Raw genomic sequence first — 24661 nt, forward strand, 5'->3', positions numbered from 1 at the left:
TGTGAGGAAAGAGCTTTGTAATCTTGAATTCAGTACTCTATTAAATTGTGTTGTTATTATTAATTATTATTGTTGCTGTTGTTATATTAAACTGATGGCTATTGAATTATGGTCAATTTCCCAAGGTTTCCTTCCACCTATAAAATTTCACATTTTTTTTTCTTATTTGCACACATCAAAGCAAAAAGAATTTTGTCTTTATCTTCTTCCTTTCCTTTTACTTGAAAGCTTTGCTTCAGGACTTTTTAAATTATGTTTAATTTTCTATATTCCATAGAATTCAAGGAAAATGGGCTCTTAAATTAAAATTTTATAGAACTGGTCAGCTTTTCAAAGATAATTCTATCCCATTGCATTTGGTTAAGAAATCTATAATCTATTTCCATGAAGCAGTGTAGATTAGTGAATAGAGATAGCCAAATCAGGATATATGAATTCAAGGGGTACCTCTGTGAAATATTGGCTATGTCTTCTTAGACAAGTCAATTAATCTTTCTGTATCCCTAGGTAATGCTCTAACATTATCAGTTATAGAAAAAGAAGAGATGTGAATTGATAGGAATTCCTTAAGAAGAACTATGCTGAAAAAATCACTGGTCAAAAAACAAATACATTCCCACTAAAAGTCCCCTTTGCTCTTCTCCACTTTCAGTTTAACTCAGTGATTTTTTCACTTTTTCTTCATTACTTCTTCCTGTCTATAGCGTTTTCCCCTTAAATGAAAGAATATTAAGAAGTGATTACTATAACAGAAGACTGGAAAGCAGGTGATTTGAACTTTGATTCTAAACTACAGTCTTAACTTGTCATATGATCTTGAAATGTAACTTAACCTTTCTGGTCCTATCCAGTAGATACAAAAACTCACTGTTTTAACTGTTAAATACCCCAATGACATACTGTGATACCAAGCTCTTTGCTTTCCAAGTCAGACTTTCTGTTCCTTAGTGGAATCTTTAAATAGTCCCATCTATTCCAAAAAAGACCTTGAATACGAATCTTGCTAAAGTTTCAACAATATCTCTCTTCTGATAAAATTTTCTCCAACTTAATTTTCCCAATCTTAATCCTAAATTTTATTCAAATAAATATCTATTTGGTAAACTTGAGGGGATTTTTGTCTAATATCTAAAATATGTCAAGGAGGGGAAATTACTTAAAAAGAGCAACTGGTTCTGATTCAATCATGTTTCTCTGCCTTCTTTAGTAGTTTACATTTCCTTGTATTGTTCAGATTATGAAGAGATGTTTCTTTTCCTAGAACTGAATAAATTTCAGTGGTATAAATATTTAGCATTTAGAAACTAGTAGAAAGCGATAGGAAATGATTGTTCTTAGTTAGAGTAATGGTAAGTATTATCTTCTGGTTTAACTAATAAAGTCTGAAAATTAAAGATTTCATGTTAGCTACAATATAAGTGGAAGTCAAAAATCAATGCTTCATCAATTGCCTAAATAAACTTTGGATACATGAAAGATATAATACTCCATGTACTTCAGCCCTCAAAAACTTTCCAGCTTTTTATGACATAAAGATTTTTAATAAGAAAATAATTATTTTCCTTTGCTCAGTATACATCTGCCTTGACATATGATGGGGTGCTTGTGATGGCGGAAACTTTTCGCAATCTTAGACGACAGAAAATTGATATTTCAAGGAGGGGGAATGCTGGAGATTGTCTGGCCAATCCTGCTGCACCATGGGGCCAGGGAATAGATATGGAGAGGACACTCAAACAGGTAAACACTAAATCATATTTTACTCCCATTGTTTACTCCACATTTTCCCAGGAAGAAATTAAGATATATATCAGGTTATATGTATATGTATATATCTATATATCATCAATTTCCATTTAATAGAGTTCAGTAAAAGCTGATTTTTGATAAATTCTCCAAATAAAATTGAATATTAAAAGAGTAAAATATGTCTCACATACATGAAAATGTAATTGTTGAATAGGTCTGAAATATAATGTAACCTTGGGTCAAGTTTCTTACATTTTAAAAACAGATTTAGTATAACTTGCTCCTTTTTATAGAAATATTACATAAATGAAATATATTTGTAATTCTCTGACATTTTAGAAAAGGGGTGCTAATTAATACAATTGAATATTCTATTCTAATGCAATAAATTATAAGCAAGAATGTGTTTTCTCATGATATGTGAGAGAAGAGTGGTAAGGAGGCAGTACAAAAGGAATAAAAATTAAAAGAGCAAATAAAAGCTTATTAAAACTTTTAAATAGAAATTTTAAATTTCACAGATATATAAAAAAATTGCAAGCTCATGAAGTTGACATTATTTTTTCATATTTTTGACTAGGCAGTTCAATTAGTTGGTAATTTCAATGTTACAGACTAAGCAGTGATGACTCTAACAAATGAACACATCTATGGTTTGGCTTTGTTTGTTTTCCTTTGATCCATAGGTTCGAATTCAAGGGTTGACAGGAAATGTTCAATTTGACCACTATGGACGAAGAGTCAACTACACAATGGACGTATTTGAGCTGAAGAGTACAGGACCCAGAAAGGTGTGCTTTGAACAATGAAAAGATTGTATTTTTTTAGTCACAAATGGCATATTTCCATTTCTAAAAAAAATTCCTTCAAAAAATATTTTATTCAAACTTTTTTCCTTTGTGAGGTTTACATGAAATAAGGCCTCATAAGATCTAATATAACCTTGTTTTTAGCATAGTAGCAATCTTCAAATTTTTACTCATAAAAAGTTGGAGAACAGTAACTTTTAACCCTAGGGGCAGAACTAGGTGGAAGTAAAAGAGGAGCAAGAAAATTCCAATTAAAAATAAATAAAAACTTCCTGGAAAATAGAGGTATCCAAAATAGAATGTGCTACTACAACAAGTTCCCCAACAAAGGTAGAAAGTAACTTCAATGATGTTGTAAATGAGATTAATTGTTTGCACAAAGGTCCATGACTTAAAAAAAAAAAAAAAAAAAAAAAAAAAACTCTGACATGTTCCAGTGAAAGTGGGATAGATCTATATTGTATATATTGCCCATAGGAATTCAATTACACTTTTTTATTCATATAAAAATAATTATGTACTTGAAAAAAATTTAGAAAAGAATGATATAAAACAATTTTAACTTTGAAGATAGATACAATGTCTTTGAGAGGAACACCTATATGCTTGTACATATATGAATATAAAGTTGCTATAAAATTTTTAAATACTCATCTTCATTTTAAATATGCTGTTAGGTTTAAAGTAGGCAAATATCAGAAGAAGGTAATTAAAAGCTTTGTGTTATATTATTTCTTCCAAATTCTCCTGTGCAAGGGCTTTTCGATATTTTAGGTGGCACATCTTTACTAAAAGCATGCCTTATTAAATACATATTATTTACATACAAACATACAAATGAAAAATCAAAAATGGAATATTTTGTTAAGAAAAACTATGCTAAAACTGGTGTTGGGAAGAAAATGTGTTGCAAATAATTTCCCCTGAGTATATATGTTACATTAATCATATGTTTCCAAAAAGTTGTGCACATTCCCCAGGGTAGAAATATACCAGTGGTTTGGGGTAGATGTTTCTTTCTGAGTCATTAAAACATGTGCATGCCATTCTAATCTGATAAATGTTATGAACATTAAGGGGTTTTTGTTGTTGTTATTGTTTTGTTTTTTGTTTTTTTTTTTTTTTTTAAACTGAGGCAATTGGGATTAAACTCAAGGTCACACAGCCAGGAAGTGTTAAGTGTCTGAGGCCAGATTTGAATCAAGGTCTTCCTGATTTCAGGGCTGATGCTCTATTTACTATATCAACTAGCTGCCCCTAGAATTAAAGATTTTAAAGGACAAAGAAATAAGTGAAAGGGGAGGGAAACAATGGAAGTCAAGATTCTAAAGACTCAGGTGGAATGACAAAAATAGGACTAGGCATTTGCAATAATAAGTGGTTCAGGAAGTTTTTGATTCCTGAAAATTACATCAGGATCACCATGGATTTCTACAATCCTATATGGTGAGTACCACAGTAGAAAAAATTTTCTTATATGGCTGACTATATTAGGCATTATTATAATAAACTATTTTTTGTAAATTCTAAGTTTGGGGTAAGAGCAATCAATATTATTAACATCAAAAGACACATTTTTCTATGCATATTCAATTTCAATTCTGCAAGCATCTACTAAGCAACTCCTATGTGCCTAACACTGTCAGACTCAGAAATATAAAAAACAAAAAATGAAAAACAGTTCATATCTTCAAGGAACATAGTCCTTGCAAGATCTTATAATCTGAGAAAGAAAAATACAGTGACATAGATAAATATTTAATTTTTTTTTACTGGATCTGTGACTGTTTAATGTAAAGAAATCCTGGTAAGAAATTTCATCCAATGATGCAAAGGAGCAATCTAATTTATACCTTATAAGTTTCCCTGTATTACTTACCTTGACAAGGATCCTGAGATGCCCCCCCAAAAAAAAAATCCATTGACTTTCTCTGGATCACACAAATAGTATGGAAGAGAAATGATGTTTGAACCCAAGTCTTTCTAACTCACAGACTATCTCTCTATCCGGGTTTCCTTTGTTAACCAAGATCAAAATATTCTCATGTACCAGCTTTGAACAACATTATAAAAGATATTTTGAAAACTTTTAGAATCACAAGTAGCATTGTGCCATAATACACAGGTATCAAAACACAATGCCTCCAAATACAATACTATTCAGTGTAAAAAGTTAAAATATAATTGGAGTTAAATTCAAAATGGAAACTATGTAAAATAAATAAAATATAACAAAACACAATTAATGTTAATATGTAATTTTTAAATTAATTTGTGGTCCACAGAGATCCTTATGTGCCATTTACTGACATCTTTCTATTTGTTTGATGCCAGTGCAATAGTATTAGAGAAGTCTGAATGAAAAAAGTGGTTCTTCAATGTACAAAAGGTGATCATATGGGGCCAAAACTTGTGACAGCCCATGTAAGAGCAATTTTCTATCACGCAAACTGTTTTCCATGGCACTGTAAATTAGTCTATTTTATTTTAATATGTCAATGCTTCACAGGAAAGACCAAAAAAAAAAAAAAGAGAGCATCCTATTGAATGTAATTTTGAAATTCATAGAGTGCCTCCTGATTTTTTTCTTTCATTCCTGTTGAAAACCAATCAATGAACAAGTTAGTTAAGTACTTACGGCAATCTAGACACTGTAATGAGCATTGTGCAAAGCTTCAAAAATATTTGAAAGATATATTATTAATGTTTTCCTGCCATAATCATTCTAGCACAGTGGGCATAGGATTATAGGATCACATATTTAGAGCTGATCAGACTTTAGAGATTTTTTTTTCCTTCAACTTTCTTACTTTACAGATGAAGAAACTGCCTCTAAAAAGGTAAATGAAAATACCACCTTAACTTTTTTTTTTTACAGATTACTGTATGTTCTCCAAATCCATCATTATGTTTGTCAAATGTGATTATATATGATTGTAAAACTGAAATGGTTAAAGATTACCTTCCTTATGAGTTGGCTCAGGTTCTTCCATAAGAATTCCTTTTTCAAAAGTCCTGACGTGAGTTTTTTTGTTCTTGTCTTTTTTTTCTCTGAGTGCTTTCAGATTTTGGTCAATTGTAGTGCCTTTTAATAGAGGTTTTAGGGTATTTATAACTCTTTTTTAAACTTGAGGACCAATGTTAGGCTGTGCTCCTTGTCTTCAAAGAATTTTTCCAGTTTTAAAGAATGAGACTATTATCATAAGTCTTCTTGAGTGGAATCCAGAATCTTCTGCTTTCTTGTGACAATGTCCTTAAAAGTACATATGCAATGAGACAAGCAAGATATTACAGGTGTCTTTGTAAAGTTAGCAGAGAGTTACTCACAAGACTGAGTTTGTATTTCTGCCTTTATTTGAGACACCATAAATGTAGACAAAGATACCACTGTAGAAACATAGTTAAAAGTAATCCCTGGAGTTGCCAACTCACCATTACCCAGACATTATTCATGACTGATAAAACAGAAAGCTATAGCATGACTAGCATATGGTGGAAAAAAGTAGCTGACTAAGTGTATTGTCAATATGGTTATCCCTTGCAAACTGACTAAAGATCCATGGGATATTTTTGTTCATTTTTTTGTATTCGCCTAATTCAATATATTCAGTTTGTTATATCTTTCAAAAAAGATACTTGACTGGGTGTTAGGAAACCAGAGTTCTAATTTCCACCTAGCTAATGACCAGAGGAAAAAACACTGAATATGGTATCAAAAATTTGGACATAGAAACATGGCCCTTGTAGTTAGGATTTGGATAATGTTAGTGCCTCCATGGCCAAGTTTTCTTATCTGTAAAATGATAAGGTTGGACTAGGTGAGCTATAAGGTCTCTTTTAGCTTTGAAAATTCAATGATTATTTTCATAACATACTGAATATCCAATAGTAAAGAATTAAGATTTTGGAATACACCTAATCTGACTATTATTGCATTGGAGTTTGTTTGGCTAAGTCTAAGACATCATAGTATGAACGACTTCATACCAACAACAACTGAGTTATGCAGGCTTTGCTCTAGGTCACCAAAATTTAGAGAGCATTCACAACACTTCTTTTGCCATCTAGAAACCACTGGGTAAAAAAGAAAAGTTAGAGAGAATTCTCCTAAATCCTTTACTGAGGAAGTATCCCCAGTAATCTTCTTTTGAAGAAGTATTCTCGATAATGAATTTGCAGCATTCCAAGAGTCCCCCAACTCTGCATGAATTGTCCCAGGTAGCCTAATTGCTTATTACCTTTCTGTAGTTTAGTTTTTAGATATACTGTCTAATCTTACCATCACTAATGTCCTAAACTAGGTCATTTTTAAAAGTCAATGTTCTTGATAGAATACTCAAGTTATCATATTGTAGCAAATTAGTTTAATGTGACAGCAGACCAATCCAAACATACAAAACATATATGTACACACACACATCACAGGAAGGGAGAAAGGATAAGAAGGGAAAATGTAACAAGTAATATATGAGAAAAAATTAAGATTCTTCAACTAATCTCATATAGTGAATTTCTCAGCAATACCAAAAACCAGTTTAATCTGAAGTCAGAAACACAATGTCCAGTTTTATTTTTTTTTAAGATACTAATTAGTTTGTGAGGCAGAATGAAAGCAGAAGGCCCTGGAAAGAAAAAAAATCACCAAGCAACTTGAAACAGCATGTACCTTAGGCAGAAGGAACAGCAGGTCACACTGACTTTTCAGTTCCATATAAATAGCCATACTCTCAATGGAAGAATCTTAAATTAAAAAAAAAATTATAAATTTTATGCAGCAAGCACAGAGCTAAATGATACTGTATAGAAAAGAATGTAAGTGATGAAAGTGTGAGATGGTAATAAGTAACAACAAAGTCAAATAGGGTTTCCTGAAAAGAATTATTTCCTGGAATTTTGAAGTGTGATTTTAACAAAACCTGAAGCCTGAGAGGAAGAGGTTACAGAACAAGTTAGGAAAGTGATGCATAGTAGATCTTTACAATCAGATGGCATTAATCTACATATCTTGAAAGAAATATTAAGTATGAAATAGGGTAGGCCTAGCTGTCTCTGCATTTCTATAGCAACTACCAACTTAGGCATTCTGTCAGGAATATTAAGCTTTAAAAATGAGCTACCTTAGGAAATGTAGTTATGGTGAGAATGGGCAATATGTCTGAGAAGTGAGCAATCATTCTTATAAATTGAAAACTTGCTGACATGGGAGCTATCTTTGAAAGCAGATCTGAGACAACCCATCAGTTTGTCTGACTCTTTCCTATGGAAATTGATTGAAAGTCTCATTAAGCCAACTAGGTATTTCTGAAACCCCAGTTCCTAAAAACTGCTGGATTTTCTTGAATACTGGGGACATCAGGAGAAAAGAGGCAGTCCCACTCTGGCTCTTTCAAAGGGCATACAGATAACGAATTGATTCCAAGATCTGCTTAAGATTCAAATTTAGAGGTGACCTAGAAAAGAAAAAAAAACTTCTGAGGGCAATTGTACATCCGAACAGACCTCCAGAGGATTCACCTAGACTTCAGAGGGGATTAAAAATTTCCCAGAACCCCAGAAAGATAGGAGCAAGTGTGATGCCTCTGACAACTTTATCCTAAGCTATTTTTGCCAAATATACCTTCACATTCCCCTCTCTTGGGGGACTAAAAGAAATACAGATTATACATCTCCATTTACTGATTTAAGTATCTGAAGTCACTTTTCACCTATTTTCATGCTCCCAAGTTTTTTGGTTACAAGCAATCTTTTAACATGATCCTTATCCCCATTTTTAGACATTTTCAATGCTGACATAGATCCTAAGTCCACTTCTTTCTCTTGCAATGATGCCTATATAGACAAGAGAACTATGTCTAGTTACATAAGCTTCTCTATAACCAAGTAAATCCACTATAAGAAAATGGAAATGCATACATATAGAGGGCCCCTGAACTTCCTTTATCATTTTGCGAGATCCTGAATGAACACGGGTGAGAAAGTATAAAGTGTGTTGTTTCCTTATTTTAATTAACCGCCCTTCATAAATGTGCTTCGATAGGATAAACATGGATCCCTTAGAGTCATTTTTAAATGAAGAATTCTTGCCAATATTCTGGAGTATTTCTAGAAAATAGTACTAATCTTAAGACTCCCTAATGACAGAAATTCATGGAAAGTAATTGCTATTGCATTGGAATCTGAGTATACTAAGAATTTCATCAATGATGAAACAACATCTGAATGGTACTTCATACTTGGAATATAGTCACTTTGTCAAAATCCTATTATTTGATTAGATGTCCTACTCCAGAAATAACTGTCAAAAAATAACTGACAGTTTTCCCCTAAGGACAAGTAGAAAGAGGATTGTCTCAAAGGCAGAAATGGCATTAAATAAAATTATATGCAATATTACAAGACAAAGGTCAGATTTTTTTAAATGATTTAAATGGACAGCTATACATCAACAAGTTGCTAAATGGAGAGACATTCATGAATCAGGAACAATACGTAAGTATCACAATGAAAATTAACTACAACCTGAGAAAGGAAAGGTATAAGTATGTATATTTTATAACTCCTACTATACTCCAGACTCTGTGCTGAGTACTTTCTTCATAAATATTATCTAATTTGATCTTTATACAACCCTGTGAAGTAGATACTATTATTTCCCATTTTGAAATTAGGAAACTGACTTGTCCAGAATTATACATCTAAAAAATATCGTCTGAATTTGAATTCATATCTTCTTGACTCCAAGTTCTACACTCAATCTATTCCATCACCAATGTGCCTGCTACTATCATTATCATCATCATTATCATCATTATTTCTAACATTCACAAAGTGCCTCTTTTGTGCTTACTTCTTTACAATTTTTATCTTGTTTGATCCTCACAAAAACACTCATAGATAAAAAATAATAATATTATTATTCACATTTTCCAGACAAGGAAACTGAAACAAATAGCAGTGAAAAACTTGCCCAAGGTCATACAACTAATAAGAATTTAAGGTCAAATTTGAAGTTAGACATTCTTTGTGTCAAACCTACTACTCTATCCATTGTACCACCTTGCTGCCCATATATAAATACATATACAGATGCATACATACATATCACACAAATGTAAATTAAATAGTTCAGTGCGATGCCTACTAGAACAGCTTCAGAATCAGAAAGTCCTAGGTTTAGATCCTGCCTCTAATAATTATCTATTTGACCCTGCATAGATCTTAGTAAGTCATCCTGTCTATTTGATAAATTCCAGTGGTTCCCTATTAAATTGAGGATTAAACACTAAATCCTCTCATTCATTTAAATTTATATGCCATTTATAGTTATTTATAGCCTGGGCCCCTCCTATGTTTCTAATCTTCTTATACTTTCCTTCTTTCAATGTTCTTGTTATGCCCTGAATAAAATTATTATGGCCATCCCCTCCCTTCCTTGCTATTAGGACTGGGAGAACTGAGTCAGGAAAAACCTTGACATACCTTTGAGTCATAAACTTCAGGTGCTTTATCTCAATCCTTGCTGGGATAATTCCCCCTCCTTATGAGTATTGCCCTTCACCTTGCTGTCTTCTGCCCTCAATTCTGCCAGGATTAAGTTATGATCCTTTCCTAGAATTATGGCTTGACCCCCCATCCTGTGTCTTTGCCCCCTTATCTGTCTTTGTTACCCCTATAAGAATGTAAATTCAGGTTATGTATTCTGTTTAAACCCTAGTTAGCTAAAACCTATAAAAGTTCCCTACCTCAGTTCCTCAGGGACAAATGATTTTTGAACGAATTCCATTTGGTCAGTTAGCCTAAAATTCTTCATATTAAAAGATTAAAAACTAATCTCTGTCTTGCATCAGTTTTTCTGGCATTATAGACTGCAATAAAGTAATACTGGCTTCTTTGAAAAAGACATTCTAGCTCCTGTTTCCTTAAATTTTTACTGGCTGGGGCTCAAATTCTCTCTCCTCATTTTTGCTTCCAGATTTCCTTGATTTCTTTGGGTTCCAGCTAAAATCCCACTTTCTAAAAGAAACCTTTCACTGTCACACTAATGCAAATGCCTTCTCTTTGAGATTATCTCCAATTACTTATCTTGTTTGCATATATAAATTTTGCATTTCTTGAAAGCATGAACTGTATTTTGACTTTCTTTGTATCACCCATGCTTTGTACAGCACCTAGAACTTAGTAGAGGCTTAACAAATACTTGTTGAATTTAGGGCAAGTCATTCAACATCTCAAAGCCTCAGGCATCTCTCAAAATCTATAAATTATAAAGGAGTTGTAGATAAGTGAAAGAGTTTTCACCCAAGAAAGTACCTATGCAGAGCTATCACATATCTAAAAAAATAAATTTCTGCATATTTTCTTTTTCACCTATCGCGCTGGGTTAATATAAGGGAAATGCTATTCACACTTTAAATAACTGTATAATGGTGAGTTTTTAATTATTATTGTTTTTATGATTCTATTGTTTGTACAGATTTTAGTGCTTAGTTATGATACTTGCAAAGTTCTCCTTTGCTTCTGTGACACTTTAGAAGCTTATTAGGAAAAGCAGTATCACCAAAATATGTTGGAACAAAATACTAACTCCAAACCAGTAGATTCATATATTTATTAGAGAAATAAGTTTTCATCATGATATAAATCACTCAGGAAAAATGAGTAGTTGGATATAAACATAAATATATAATTTATGTAAATTATAATATAAAATTGGGGTTACTACAATGGTATATTATAGTACTGACTCCAGGAAAATTCCTTTTGGATTTCACCTCTTCTTGTAAAAGATGTGATTTTTCCCCCCTTTTTGTCATATGCATGAGATTAGGGATCAGGGAAGCTTTGTTTCAGTATGGCAAGATGTTATTAACCACAGACACTATATTCTCCACTCAACTTATTAGTACTGAACTGATCTTAACAGATCCTTTAAACTAGGGTAACTTAGAACTGATTCTATACAACACAGCACTTTAACAATATATACATTTTAGCAATAAAATAAGTGAGATGTTGAATAGAAGACAGGCATCCACTTCAGTTTTGAGTTTATGGTACCTTGAATATTCAGTGAAATGTTCCTCAGGAAAATATTAATAGACTCATACTATATAGAACAGATGCCAATGTGAAGCAAGAAATCTCCTACTGATTAGTAAATAGTTTTTATTTATGGATTTTAAAATCTACCTCTTCAAAAAGTATAATTCACCATTTCTAAACCAATTGATTTATGACAGATTCAATATGGAAACAGGAGAGAGTAGCAATGAATGAGCAGGAAGAAATATTTTTGTATGAATTAATGGTTTTTCCCTCAGAGGATAAGTATAAAATAAATATTGATGTTGAATACAGGATGATACATGTACTTCCTAGAAGAGTCTGAAAAGAGATCATAAGTAATGAGAATTAGTAGATAGAGAGCTAGACTTAGAATTGGGAATAGATTTTGAATACTGCCTCAGACACTTAATAATGTGTAACCCCAGGCAAGTCATTTAAGTTCCCTCATGCTCAATTTCCTCATCTTTAAAGTGAGGATAATACTTAGTAGTACTTCCCAGGTTGTTAAGAGGATCAAAGTCAGAAATTGAATACTCCTCTCATTCTGTGGTCACCCTCAAATAAATCACCAATTTTTCTTGGCAGATTATACCATTAAACAGTTTATCCATAATTAATCAAGATCTTTGTCAGAAAATATGAAGACACACATTCAGAGGACTGTAACAGTTACCTGTTTGGGATCTGTTGCATCTGAAATTTATTCTATGGTGCAGTTTCGAATCACTAGGCAGGGGGATCTAGCTAGCTTCCATAGTGTAATAGGAATCAGGATGTGTGAGGTATTGAGCAATAGCAATCATTCATTTTGTATTTCAATTCTACATTTATTATATACTCTGCACAAGGCACTGTTCTAGTAAGCAATGATATAAAAAGGGGGAGAAAAGCACAAGAAGACTTCAAGCAGTTTATATTCTAAGTACATACAAAATTTATGTAATTGTACTTTACATTTCAACGAAATACGGAAGTATCTCTGCCAATGAAGATTATAACTTCCTCTTTTTTAAAATCATATTTTATTTTTCCCAGTTACATGTAAAAACAATTTTTAACATTGTCTTTTTTTTTTTTTTTTTTTTTTTTTAGTTTTGAGTTCAAATTTTTATTCCTGCCTTCCTTGTTTGTTCTCCCATTTCTTATGAGGGAAAACAATCTGATATAGATTCTGCATATGTAATCATGTAAAACATTTCCATCTTAGTCATTTGGGATAATAAAACTTGGAAAAGGAAGGAGACAATGAGGGAGGGAAGGAGGGAAACAAAAGAGAGGAAGGGAAGGAAGAAGGAAGGAAAGAGAGAGAAAGAGAAAATAAAGAGAAAGAAATAGAGAAAGAAAGAAAGAAAAAGAAAGAAAAGAAGAAAGAAAAGGAAGAGAAAGAATGCTTCAATTCATATTCAGATATTAGTTCTTTGAAGGCAGATAGCATTTTTCATCATGAATCCATTGGAATTATTTTGGATCACTGCACTTCTGTGAATTTCTAAATCATTCATAGTTCCTCAGTGTATAGGATTGTACTGTGTACAATGTTCTCCTAGTTCTTATCACTTCACTTTGTATCAATTTACATAAGTCTTACCAGGGATTTTCTGAAATCAGCCTGCTTGTCATTATTTTTTTTTAAACACAATAATATTCCATTGCACTTGCACACCAAAGCTTGTTTAGGCATTCCCCAATTAATGGGCATTCCCCTCAACTTCCAGTTCTTAACCACTGCAGAAAGGGTTTCTATATTTTTTTGTACAAATAGGCTCTTTTCTCTTTTTAAATCTCCTTGGTTTACAGACCTAGCAATAGTATTGCTAAATAAAAAAGTTATGCTCAGTTTTTGCCCTTTGGACAAAGTTCCAATTCATCACTTACTTTCTTAAAGTCTTACAAGGATTTCCTGGTGCACTGAAAAGTTAGGTGACTTATCCTTTTTTTTTTTTTTTTTTTTTTTTTTTTTTACAAAGCCAGTACATATCAGAAGCAGATTTGAGCACAGGTCTTCCTGAAGTTGATTTTCTATCCATTCACCCATGTTGCCTCACGCATACAGAATAAGCACAAATAATTTGGAGGAAGAAAATTACATAGGAAAATTAAGAAAGATCTCTTTGTGTAAGTTAAATTCTACTTTGATGAAGATAGACATTGTATTGCAGAAGTGAAAAGGGAAAGCACTCCTAGTTTAGGTGACAGCACATGCCAAGGCATGGAAAGGGGAACAGTTTGTCTAGAACATGATGAGTGAAAGAGAGTAATAGATATCATTGAGGAAAAATAGGTTGGAATCAATTTGTAAAGGGTTCTAATTTTCAAATAAAAAAATGTATTTTATTCTATAGAAAATGGAGATCCACTAGAACTTCTTGAGTAGGGAAATGACATGGTCAGTTTTTTTTTGTTTCTTTGTTTTTTAGTAAGCACAAAAGTTGTTAAGATAGAAACATAAATCAGAACATACAGAGACTAACGTCTGAACAAAAGGGAAAGAAAAATGAATAGGCATTCAAACCACACAATACAAGACAGTAGAAAAGGATGCTTAAGTTGTTTTCATATAGCTAAGTGCCAATTCTGTCACTCAGTACCTGTGTGAGTTTGGGCAAATCATTAAACCTCTCTGGGCCTTAATTTGTTTTTTTTTTTTTTTTTTTTGGATCACTACATTTCTGTGAATTTCTAAATCATTCGTAGTTCCTCAGTGTACAGGATTGTACTGTGTACAATGTTCTCCTAGTTCTTATCACTTCATTTTGTATCAATTTACATAAGTCTTACCGGGGTATTCTGAAATCAGCCTGCTTGTCATTTTTTTTTTTAACACAACAATATTCCATTGCACTTGCACACCAAAACTTGTTTAGGCTTGAAACTAAACACAGGCCTGAAAATGTAATTTCCTTGATCAAACACTTTTAGTAACTCTATTGCCTATGGAGTAATAATATTCAGACTTCTTAGCCAGGTATTCAGGTAATTCAGCTTCCACTCACACTCACTTTTTTTAAATAGTATTTTATTTTTCCAAATACATGCAAAGATAGTTTTCAACATTCACTTTTGCAAGACCTGTGTTCCAAATTTTTCTCTCTCTTGTCTCTTACCTATCCAAGAGAGTAAGCAATCTGATAGAGGTTTAACATGTGCAACTCTTCTAAACCTATTTCTATATTTGCAATTCTGCATGAGAAAAATAAGATCAAAAGGGGGAAATATGAGAAATAAAAAAACCAAGCAAACAAAATCAAAAAAGGTAAAAATACTATGCTTCAATCCAATTCAATCTCTTTAGTTCTTCTCTGAATACGGATGAAACTTTCCATCACAAGTCTATTGGAATTGCCTTGAATCATTCATTGTTGAAAAGAGTCAAGTCCATCACAGCTGATCAGCTGATCATCACATAATTCTGTTATTGGTGTGTACAATGTTATCCTGGTTCTGCTCACTTCATTTAGCATCAGTTTATATAAGTCTTTTCAGGCTTTTCTGAAATCAGCCTGCTCATTATTTCTCATAAAATAATTTTATACACATACACACACACACACACACACACACACACCATAACTTATTTAGCCATTTTCCCAATTAATGGGCATCCAATCAATTTCCAGTTCCTTATCACTACAAAAAGGGTTACAGAGCTACAGAGATTATAAAAAATGTATATTTATTTATATAAAATGTAATGTATAAAATATAATAACTCTTGTGGTGGCAAGGATTTGGAAATTGAGGGAATGCTTATCAATTGGCTGAACATGTGTTGTGGAATATGAATGTGCTATAAGAAATGATGAGCACATTGATTTCAGAAAAAAAAAAAAAAAAACTTGAACTGCTGCCAATTGAAACAAGCAGAACCAGGAGACCATTGTATACAGTTGTACAATGATCAGCTATGATAAACTTACCTCTTCTCAGCATTGCAATAATCAAAGACAATTCCAAGGGACTTGTAATAGAAAATGTTGACTACATCTGGAGAAAAAAATGATAGTCTGAATAAAGACCAAAGCATGCTATTTTTCACTTGGTTTTAGTTTTTTCTTTCTTGTAGTTTTTCCCTTTTGTTGAGTCTTTTTTTCCCACAACATGACTAATGAGGAAATAGGTTTAACATGATAAGTTTGGTATCTTGGGAAGGGGGAAAGAAGGAAGAGAGGGAAAAAAATTTGGAACTCAAAATCCTACAGAGATGAGTGTTGAAAACTATCTTTACATGTAATTGAAAAAAATATATTATTTAGCAGAAAAAATAATAAAGGGAAGTATTATTTTAAAATAAATTTTAAAATAAAATTAAGGGAATTTGAACAATTGACCTCTAAAGTTCCTTCCAGTTTTAGATATCTAATATAAAAAGTTTAGGCTACATATCAAAATTTTTTTCTGTCTCAAGGAGGTGGGTTGGGAGAGAAGGTAACAGAAAATTTGGAACTCAAACTTTAAAAAAACAAATTTCAAAAACATATAATTGGAAAAAATATTTGAAAAAATTGGGCTAAATTATGTTTCTGTCAAAGAAACTTATGTAACAGAGAGGAAAGCAAAATTCTATGAAAGGATAATTTTTAAGGATTAGGAGCCATGAGCACTACTCTTCATTCAACCACTAGCTATACAAGCTATCTTTTTGAACATTCGGACAACATATTCACAACCTCTCACTTGGCTTAATTAATTTCAGTTGCAATTTCAGGAGGGAATAAATAAAATTTATAACTATAGATTTCAATGAATTTTCATTTCATCTCTTGTCAGACATATTGAGGTTAGCCAATTAGTGGAATAGGGCAAGATAATGAGAGCCTAAGTCAAAATCTGACAAAATTATTTGTCCAAAATGGCGAGACAGGGGATAGGGTTGAGAAATAAAGAAAAACATTCAAAAGTAGACATGTCTAGTCAAGCCCAATGGTAAACTTTCACTGTGGTCAAGCTAAGAAATGCAGATTCAAAGTGTCAAAGAAGTGTCACAGTAGGAACAGTTGCCAATTGTGAGGTGGCAAGAAAAGGTGTTAAATAAAAATGGGAAATTCATTTGGGTCATATGAATAGGAGTAGCAGCTATTTTTTGCTAAGGGATACTGGAACCCATCTACTTTTCAAATTTTCTTTGTCCATGGAAGGTTAAGAAGCCTCCATAGACATGTAGTTAGGTATTTGTGGCCTTAGAAATTATTTAGATAGTTTTCTTGTTTATATAATATGCTGGATCATCTAAGAGTACTGAAGATAAAACCAAAGTGTTTTTAGTTTTATTCTTCAAATCTCAACCAAGAATTTTGATTTTGGTAAATTAATCCTTTCTTTGCTTCCTTGTTTTTGAATGATGATAGGATGCAACTAGAAGATAAAGTATGTCACATAGCTAAAGAATATGAAGTAAAAACTGAAACAATAGGTTAGTACCAGACTATGAAGGAATTAAATATCTAGGAATATGCATCCCATTCTATAGAGAATAGGGAGTTATTGAAGGCATTTTCAGGAAAGTTACATTTTTAGACCTACACTTTAGTAAGAATATTTTCCTATCTGTTATTAATATGCTGCAAAAATTAAAAAGACTCAGGAGTGTATGAAAAGTTGGTTTATTTATGGTTCTTCTAAGAAACAGGCCATATATGAACTTACAGACATGAAAATTCATCTTTTATTTCTTATCCTGGATGGCTAGATCCCTCCCCTAGTTAACTGGAGACGATGAAATTAACACATTTATTGGTCCTCCCATTGCATGTTCTTTTTTGACATGTTCTTCCTATCATATCATACAACCCATGTTCAAAAATAGTGGAAAATTCCTCCTCCAAGGAGGGGAAGTTAGTAACTCCTTAACAGTGTGTACTCAGTGCTTGCAGTTAACTTTAACTCACTTATTGTTTGGGATTAATTTCTATTGATTTTTATCAGCTTATCAGTTCAACAGCTCAATTTTGTTTTATACAAGGAGCTCTCTTAGCTGATATGACTTTTCTCTAAATCCTTGACTCTATATGGAAATACAACTCTATAGGTTGCTCTTAGTCTGTGTAGAAGATATCCTGAAGAGAAGAGATATGAGATTTTTTTAAAAAGAGAATCAGGAAGTTTTCTTAATAAACTTGATAGAGTTTTTGAGGGCTTGAGTAGAAGAGACTCTGGACTATTATTTACATATGAAGTGTTTAATAAACACTTTTGAATTGAATTAAATATAATGAGGTAATCTTCCTCCTATACCATAAGGCTGGTGCAATGTATCATGAGATCTTAACATCTTAGAATTAGACCTGAAGAAGACTTCAGCCTAACCCCCTCTCTTTACAGATGAAGAAGTTGAGGTTCAAATAGCTGATAGGATTTATCCAAGGTCACATCAAGAGTGACAGATATGGTTCCAATCCATATTCTCAGTTTCTCAACTTTGTTCTTTTCAATATATATATATATATATATGTATATACTGCCTCTCATAAATCTGGACTACATATGAAGTCTTGAATTCTTCAATAATGAAAGGGTTTAAACAGAAACTATATGAAAATTCTAATATTGTGAAGAAGAATCCTTCATTGTGTGGAAGATTATATTAGATGCCCTTCAAAATCTCTCCTTAATTTTGAAGTTCTATTGTCCATTATAAAAGATAGACATAGCTAGAAAAAGGAAAGAATGGACCTCGTAAATCACACTTAATCACAAACTCTCACATTTGGAAGGTACTTCACAGAACATTTAATCCGACCAGAAACTGGAAAAGAATCCCTTCTATAGTACACCTGATATGCATGAAATATAATCATGTATATGTGTACAAGCCAGAAAAATATTAGCCAAATAGATATTTTCAGATCAGTTTTGCACCTGGACAATTGTAAATGCACCCTTTTTTAAAATGTCAATGATTTTTAGAAAAATCAAGATATTTCATTTTTTCACAGGAAACATTAAATGAGAATTTAACATCTTCAGAATTATCCCATCAAAATGAAAATATTGCCAACATTTTCATTCCTACAAATTGTATTCATGAGGTCTTTAGCTCTCTTCTAGATATGAAACATGTATATTCATTTGTTATTTCTCTTTTATTGCTTCTGAACTGCCCATAAAAATCTTTAATGTCAAAATGTGGAGTGAATAGTCCTTTACTATATGAAAATATTTTTAATTTAAATAAAATTTTTCCTTTTTCTACAATTTTTATCATTTTACAGACTGAAATTCCTGGATGAAAATCTATCTAGTCTATCTCCCCAAAAGGTGCTAATAATGTAATACTTCCTAAATTCGAGATCTGATAATGTCACTATTTCTGCTCACTAAAGTCACATATCTCCCTATTATCTCTAGGAACAAACATAAATCCCTTTCTTTGGCATTTAAAGCCCTTTATAACCCATCTCAAGTCTACTTTCTGGGTTATACATTATTGTATCTTGAAACTGGCCTTCTTGCTATTCTTATTATAAAATATTCCATCAATATTATTGTTTGGTAAAAAAAAATGACCAACAGCATGATTTCAGAAAGGCCTGAAGAGACTTACATGAACTGATGCTGAGTGAAGTGAGCAGGACCAGGAGGTCATTATATACTTCAACAACAATACTATATGATGATCAATTCTGGTGGACGTGGTCATCTCCAGCAATGAGATGAACCAAATCAGTTCCAATAGAGCAATAATGAATTGAACCAGCTACACCCAGTGAAAGAATTCTGGGAGATGACTATGAACCATTATATAGAATTATATAGAATTCCTCTATATTTGCCTGCCTGCATTTTTGATTTCCTTCACAAGCTAATAAAGTCCGATTCTTTATGTACAGCAAAATAACTGTTTGGACATGTATACTTATATTGTATTTAATTTATACTTTAACATATTCTGTCAATGGGGGGGAGGGAAGAGGGGGAAGGAGGGAAAAAATTGGAACAAAAGGTTTGGCTGTCAATACTGTAAAATTACCCATGCATATAACTTGTAAATAAAAAGCTTCTATATCTGTTCTTTTACAGAAACTATTATCTGGGCCTGGAATACATTCCTTCCTCACACTTTCCCCTTTGAACCTTTAACTACTTTCAAAGCTTAACTCACCTACTTCCTTAATGAAACATTTTCTGATCTTTTCTCTCCCCCTCCAAATTACTTTTATTTATTTTACACATAATTGCATGTTAAATACCCCTCCCATGGAAAGTTAATCCTTGAGCTCAGGGGCTGTTTCATTTGTTATATTTCCAGCACCTGGCAATATGCCTGACAGACACTAGCTAAGTGCATATAGGTCACTGATTGATATATTCTGCCTTGTTTGGTACACAAAAGTACTAGATACAAATGGTTTATATATGAGTAAAATTCAGCTCCCCCTATACTTTTTAAAAATCTGCCTTTTTTCTTAAATCCTGTTTTTAAATCCTTTAAATTTTGCTCTAAAATTGCTTGCATTGTATTTTACAGGTTGGTTATTGGAATGATATGGATAAACTAGTTCTAATTCAAGATGTACCCACACTTGGCAATGACACTGCAGCTGTTGAAAATAGAACAGTTGTTGTAACCACAATCATGGTAAGTTTTTTTCTATATATTTGTTATTCCTTTCTCTTGGGAGACTAACAATCTTTCAGTTATGAATAATGGGGAGGGTCAGAACTGTACCTAAGTGATTTGTTTTACTTATAATATTCTTTACATTCAGAATCTATTTGTTCCCAAGTTTGAGTCAACTCATTCCTTTTATTTATATTGTCTTTTGTTCTATCATCATTCTCTGTAAAAATATTGAGAATTTTCAATGGATGCAGTAGAACTCTAGATGAAAATCTATAAAATGCAGAGATCCTAAAAAAAATAAAACAGCTGAAAAAAATCAATAACAAAAAAATCAATATTTTCATTATGTCTGTAGTGCTTTTAAAACATCAATGTAATAACAGTTTTTAGTGCTCAAAATTATCATTTTCAGGTAGTTTAATCATCTATAAGGATTTGCATTATCTAGTTATAAAACTAAAGAAACCAAATCTGGACATCTTATTGGACATGTTTTATATGAGTGTTTTTTGAAGCTGATTTGCTCAGTTTCATATTTATTTTTTGGTGTTGAAATATTTTTTTCTTCACTGTTATTTTTCTCATTGACCAATCCATACCCACACCATTATTCATTGACTAGCTCTTGGGAATTGAGCAAAATGCAGCTGCTTCATTATGTGATATCATAAAATGAGAAATTCGCTAGATTTCAAAGCTCCTTTCCTCAAAGAGAGTCTTGTGAAATTACCTTTTAAATAATAGACTACTTACATTTTTCCTTTCTGAAGTCAAATGTGCCCTTTAGAATGAATACTTGTCAAAGCAGACCAGCAAAGGGTGACCTTTATCTGTCTGGTTTTAAAGTTTTACATCTCAGCTTGCTACACTCTTCATCTGACTCATTAGATAAGATATATATATATATATATTTTAATCATTTATGGGAACAATCTACCTCAAATGAGATGGAAACATATTTAGGTAACTTAGTGTTTTTCAGTAAGGTTGACCTATTTCCTAAACTGATCTTGGAATGAAATAGGAAAGTACTGGAAAATGCTTCATGACACTTTCACGGTTTCATTGTGTTGCAGTTCCCTCTGTGTTACATCACCAATTAGAGATGTAATATATCATTGTCATTGATTTCAAGATTATCTTTCAAGGATGCAAATCAACCAACAGCAATTGTCTTTGTGGCAATGAGAAATATGTAATTTCTTATCTAACTGTAATAATTGCATGGGACTTTAAAAGTCATATATATATATATATATATTTCTTTTCCTAAAAAAGACCCAGTAATGGAAAGTCATACTTCAGTACAGTCCTCCTCTTTTCAGCCTCTGATGAAGAATCCTATTTTAAGAAATTGATCAAGAAAGAAAGAGTTCCACGATGCTGCGAACATTCCTAACTAAGGCTCAAGTCTTATTCTCCAATATAGTAAACTTAAAATAATTTTTCATGTGGATTTTGGTTCTTCACTGGATGACCAGGCTCTCGACTACAAAAAAGTTCTGTGACTATGCTGAATTATATAAAACAGATGAAGAATTGACCTTCATCCTTATCAAGAGAAGAAATGGATGTTGAATGGAAATCATTTAGTTAAACTTTCTATCATCCCCATGTTTTTAAATGAGGTCACTGTACATTCACTATGTATATATGCCATTCATAACTCCAAGCATAGGTAAAACAAGTAATACATATGAATTTGTGTGATTGTTTCCTGTTCAAATATAATCTTTTAAAAAAAAACATATTTTTTCAAATTTTGCCTGTTTTGTCTGCAATGAAGCATTTTAATGTGCCTGATAATTATTATCTAGGGAATATTCTTTTTATCCCTATTGTTCAAGGGATTAGAGACATAATCTAAAAGCAAGGGGCTAAATGATTTTTGCCCAGCATGTTTAGATTTCCTTACAGCATGTTACCTGTAAGTAAATAAAAAGTAATTTTAAAAATACAAGTGTGTTATCTATATGTGCATCTAGTACTACCCATGTATAAATTCGGTTGCTTGGCAGTACTACTATCATTGTTGTTATGAACACAATGTAAGACAATTGTTTATCTGCATATTATTCATACTTGAAATATACTTAGTATTCATAGCTCATAACCAAGTAAATCACAGATAATATTTTATTAATGGATACTTCTGAACCCTGTCATAATATTGGTCCTTGTATTTTGCTTTTGTTGAAAATTCAGAGACATAAAACATCTCCCATGCCCCTCTTCATTTTGAAGGAAATACAGTTCCATGTAACTGAAGGAGATATTTGAGAATCATATGTAATAACCCTTCAAAAATCCATTGAAAACCATCTAAAAAAGATGATAGATAATTTTTATTTTTTCCCAGTGCATAAAACCCATATCTTGCCATTTGAAAAACTTAAAGATTGTATCGTGTGGCCAATTTATTTTCTGAAATACTGTATACAGTCTTGCTACTCTTTCTTCTACCTTTTCCTTCTGTATCCCATTTATGTGTTGTACTGCTAGATAATTTTATTGTTAAATAAAAATTGAGAAATTAGATGTTGTGCCCAAAAAATGTGGTGTTTAGCTTTTTATATTTCTAAAATATCATTTTTGGTCAGAAAACAATGTTAGTTTTTTATCTATATAGGGCCTTCGTTTTATTACTGACTGGAAGATCTAAGAATGAACAATGGAAAGCTCTCAAATAGTCATTTTTTTCCTATAAGAAGTCTTATTCCAAGGCTTCCTAAATAGTAAGCCTGAAATATTATCAAATTGCAAGTTTTATAAGTCTGTGATCATTATTGATATAACACAGAATGACAAAATAATTATTTAGATAATCTGAGGCAGTAAGTTTTGACTCTATTCCTGGGGAGAAGGCCTCATTTGATCATGAATTGTTAGTGCAAGAAAAGAGCTTTGTCCACCTTCTTACCACTACCACCATTTGTGGCCATCATTTTATAAATATAGAAACTGAAAACAAAGATATGAACCAAATTAGGAGAGCAGAAATCTAGTTTAGCTGAAATCAGGATGTGAAAGAGAGAAGACAAAAAAGACTACTGGTAATTCCTCTCTAAGTTAATTTGACCACTTGAGAAAAAATAAACTATTGCAATCAGATACTTCCTTCCACTCTCAGTTTCACTCAATTTAAATTATTTTTACAGAAATCTAATTCATCATATTTATGAAATGGAATAACATGAAGCAAAACACCATGAAGCCAAATTCAATGGCCTACAGTTTTCTAAACTAAACCTTAGTTCTGAGAATGTTTGATATAGTTTTATCTTACCTATATAATGTTTTTTATATGAATATGGTGGACACAATGCAAATAATATATGTACTAGTGCAAAAAAAATGATTCTTCTTAAATAACAATTATCTTGGTATATTAAAGAAACTCTTAGCTTTCAAACAAGTTCTAAATGAACTTAGAATTATTTAAAGGGTAAAATAGATCTACTTCTGTCTGAATTGTATTTTTTTTAGATCTTTAATTTCTAGTTTTAAGTATTTTCCCACTGATCTTATAGGATGGGATAAAATAAGCCATTATATTTATCAGAATGCTTTTCAGGAAGGCAGCCATTTCCATAGCAAATAATCAGTGATTTTACTAACTGACGTTTGAAGAATTTGAATCTCTCATCATTTTAACTGCATTTAAATCATGTCTTGGACAATTGCAGTGATTACTTTGTATGATACACATGAAATCATTCTGGAGAAATCCCTATTTCAATAGCTTAATACTTCAACAAATGTAATTTCCAAGTTGGCTTTTCTGTGGTATATCCTTGTAATGTGTGCTAATAGAAGAGATTTCAACTTTGTGAAGTTGAAGACCAAGCTCAATAGATTAGATTCTGCTGCCTCAAATGGTCTTGCCAGTCCTGTGAGTAGCAAAGTAGATTTTCCAGGAAATCCATAATGAAAGTTATTTTATCATCAAATTCATAATACCAAGGATTCAATGTGGTGATAAAGTATCAAAGGCTAGTAATTCCTTTTAAAAATTACTTTTAAAGAAATATTATGTCACACTACCTGCAAAACATCTTATAATCAAAGACAAGAAACTTCAGTTATAAAAGGAAAATAAGACATCAGTGTGTTTCACAATTGAGATTATAATATTTCTCCACTCTCCTTGAAGATTATCACCAAGAGACTTAAAAGATCCCTTCCCTATTCCCCCAAATTATGGACTAAATCTCAACAATCCCATCTTTTAAAAATTATATTTGGGAACTTCTGAATGTCTTTGGGCTCAGAGATGGAGCAACTATCACTCTTCCTTTAAAAGGAAACAGGATCAAAGAAATACCAAGCCTATGAATAGAAGTGAAGGTCTTCTCTCTTTGAGGTTCAGCTTTTCACACACACACACACACACACACACACACACACACACGAGTTATTGCCCTGTTTTATTCTGATTTGCCTTTCATTTTATCCCAATACTCAGAATTTTATTGGT

At 32.1% G+C, this 24661-nt stretch overlaps 1 protein-coding gene across 8 annotated transcripts in view; it reads left to right on the plus strand.

The window, feature by feature from the left end:
• GRIA4 (glutamate ionotropic receptor AMPA type subunit 4) overlaps positions 1-24661 on the plus strand; it is a 485575-nt gene that overhangs the window by 386617 nt on the left and 74297 nt on the right. For 7 of the 8 annotated variants that reach the window (XR_007952112.1, XM_051986908.1, XM_051986911.1 and 4 more), the window contains 3 exons: positions 1573-1740; positions 2436-2540; positions 20089-20199. Coding sequence is in view for 7 of the 8 variants with exons in the window: in XM_051986908.1 (XP_051842868.1) it covers positions 1573-1740; positions 2436-2540; positions 20089-20199 (384 nt within the window). In the remaining variant the exon portion in view is untranslated. Of the gene's footprint in view, positions 1-1572; positions 1741-2435; positions 2541-20088; positions 20200-21509; positions 22757-24661 lie in introns of those variants that run through there. The other variant, XM_051986913.1, reaches the window with a different exon arrangement.

The sequence above is a fragment of the Antechinus flavipes genome, chromosome 3 (assembly GCF_016432865.1).
Source record: "Antechinus flavipes isolate AdamAnt ecotype Samford, QLD, Australia chromosome 3, AdamAnt_v2, whole genome shotgun sequence".
NCBI classification, from domain to species: Eukaryota; Metazoa; Chordata; class Mammalia; order Dasyuromorphia; family Dasyuridae; genus Antechinus; species Antechinus flavipes.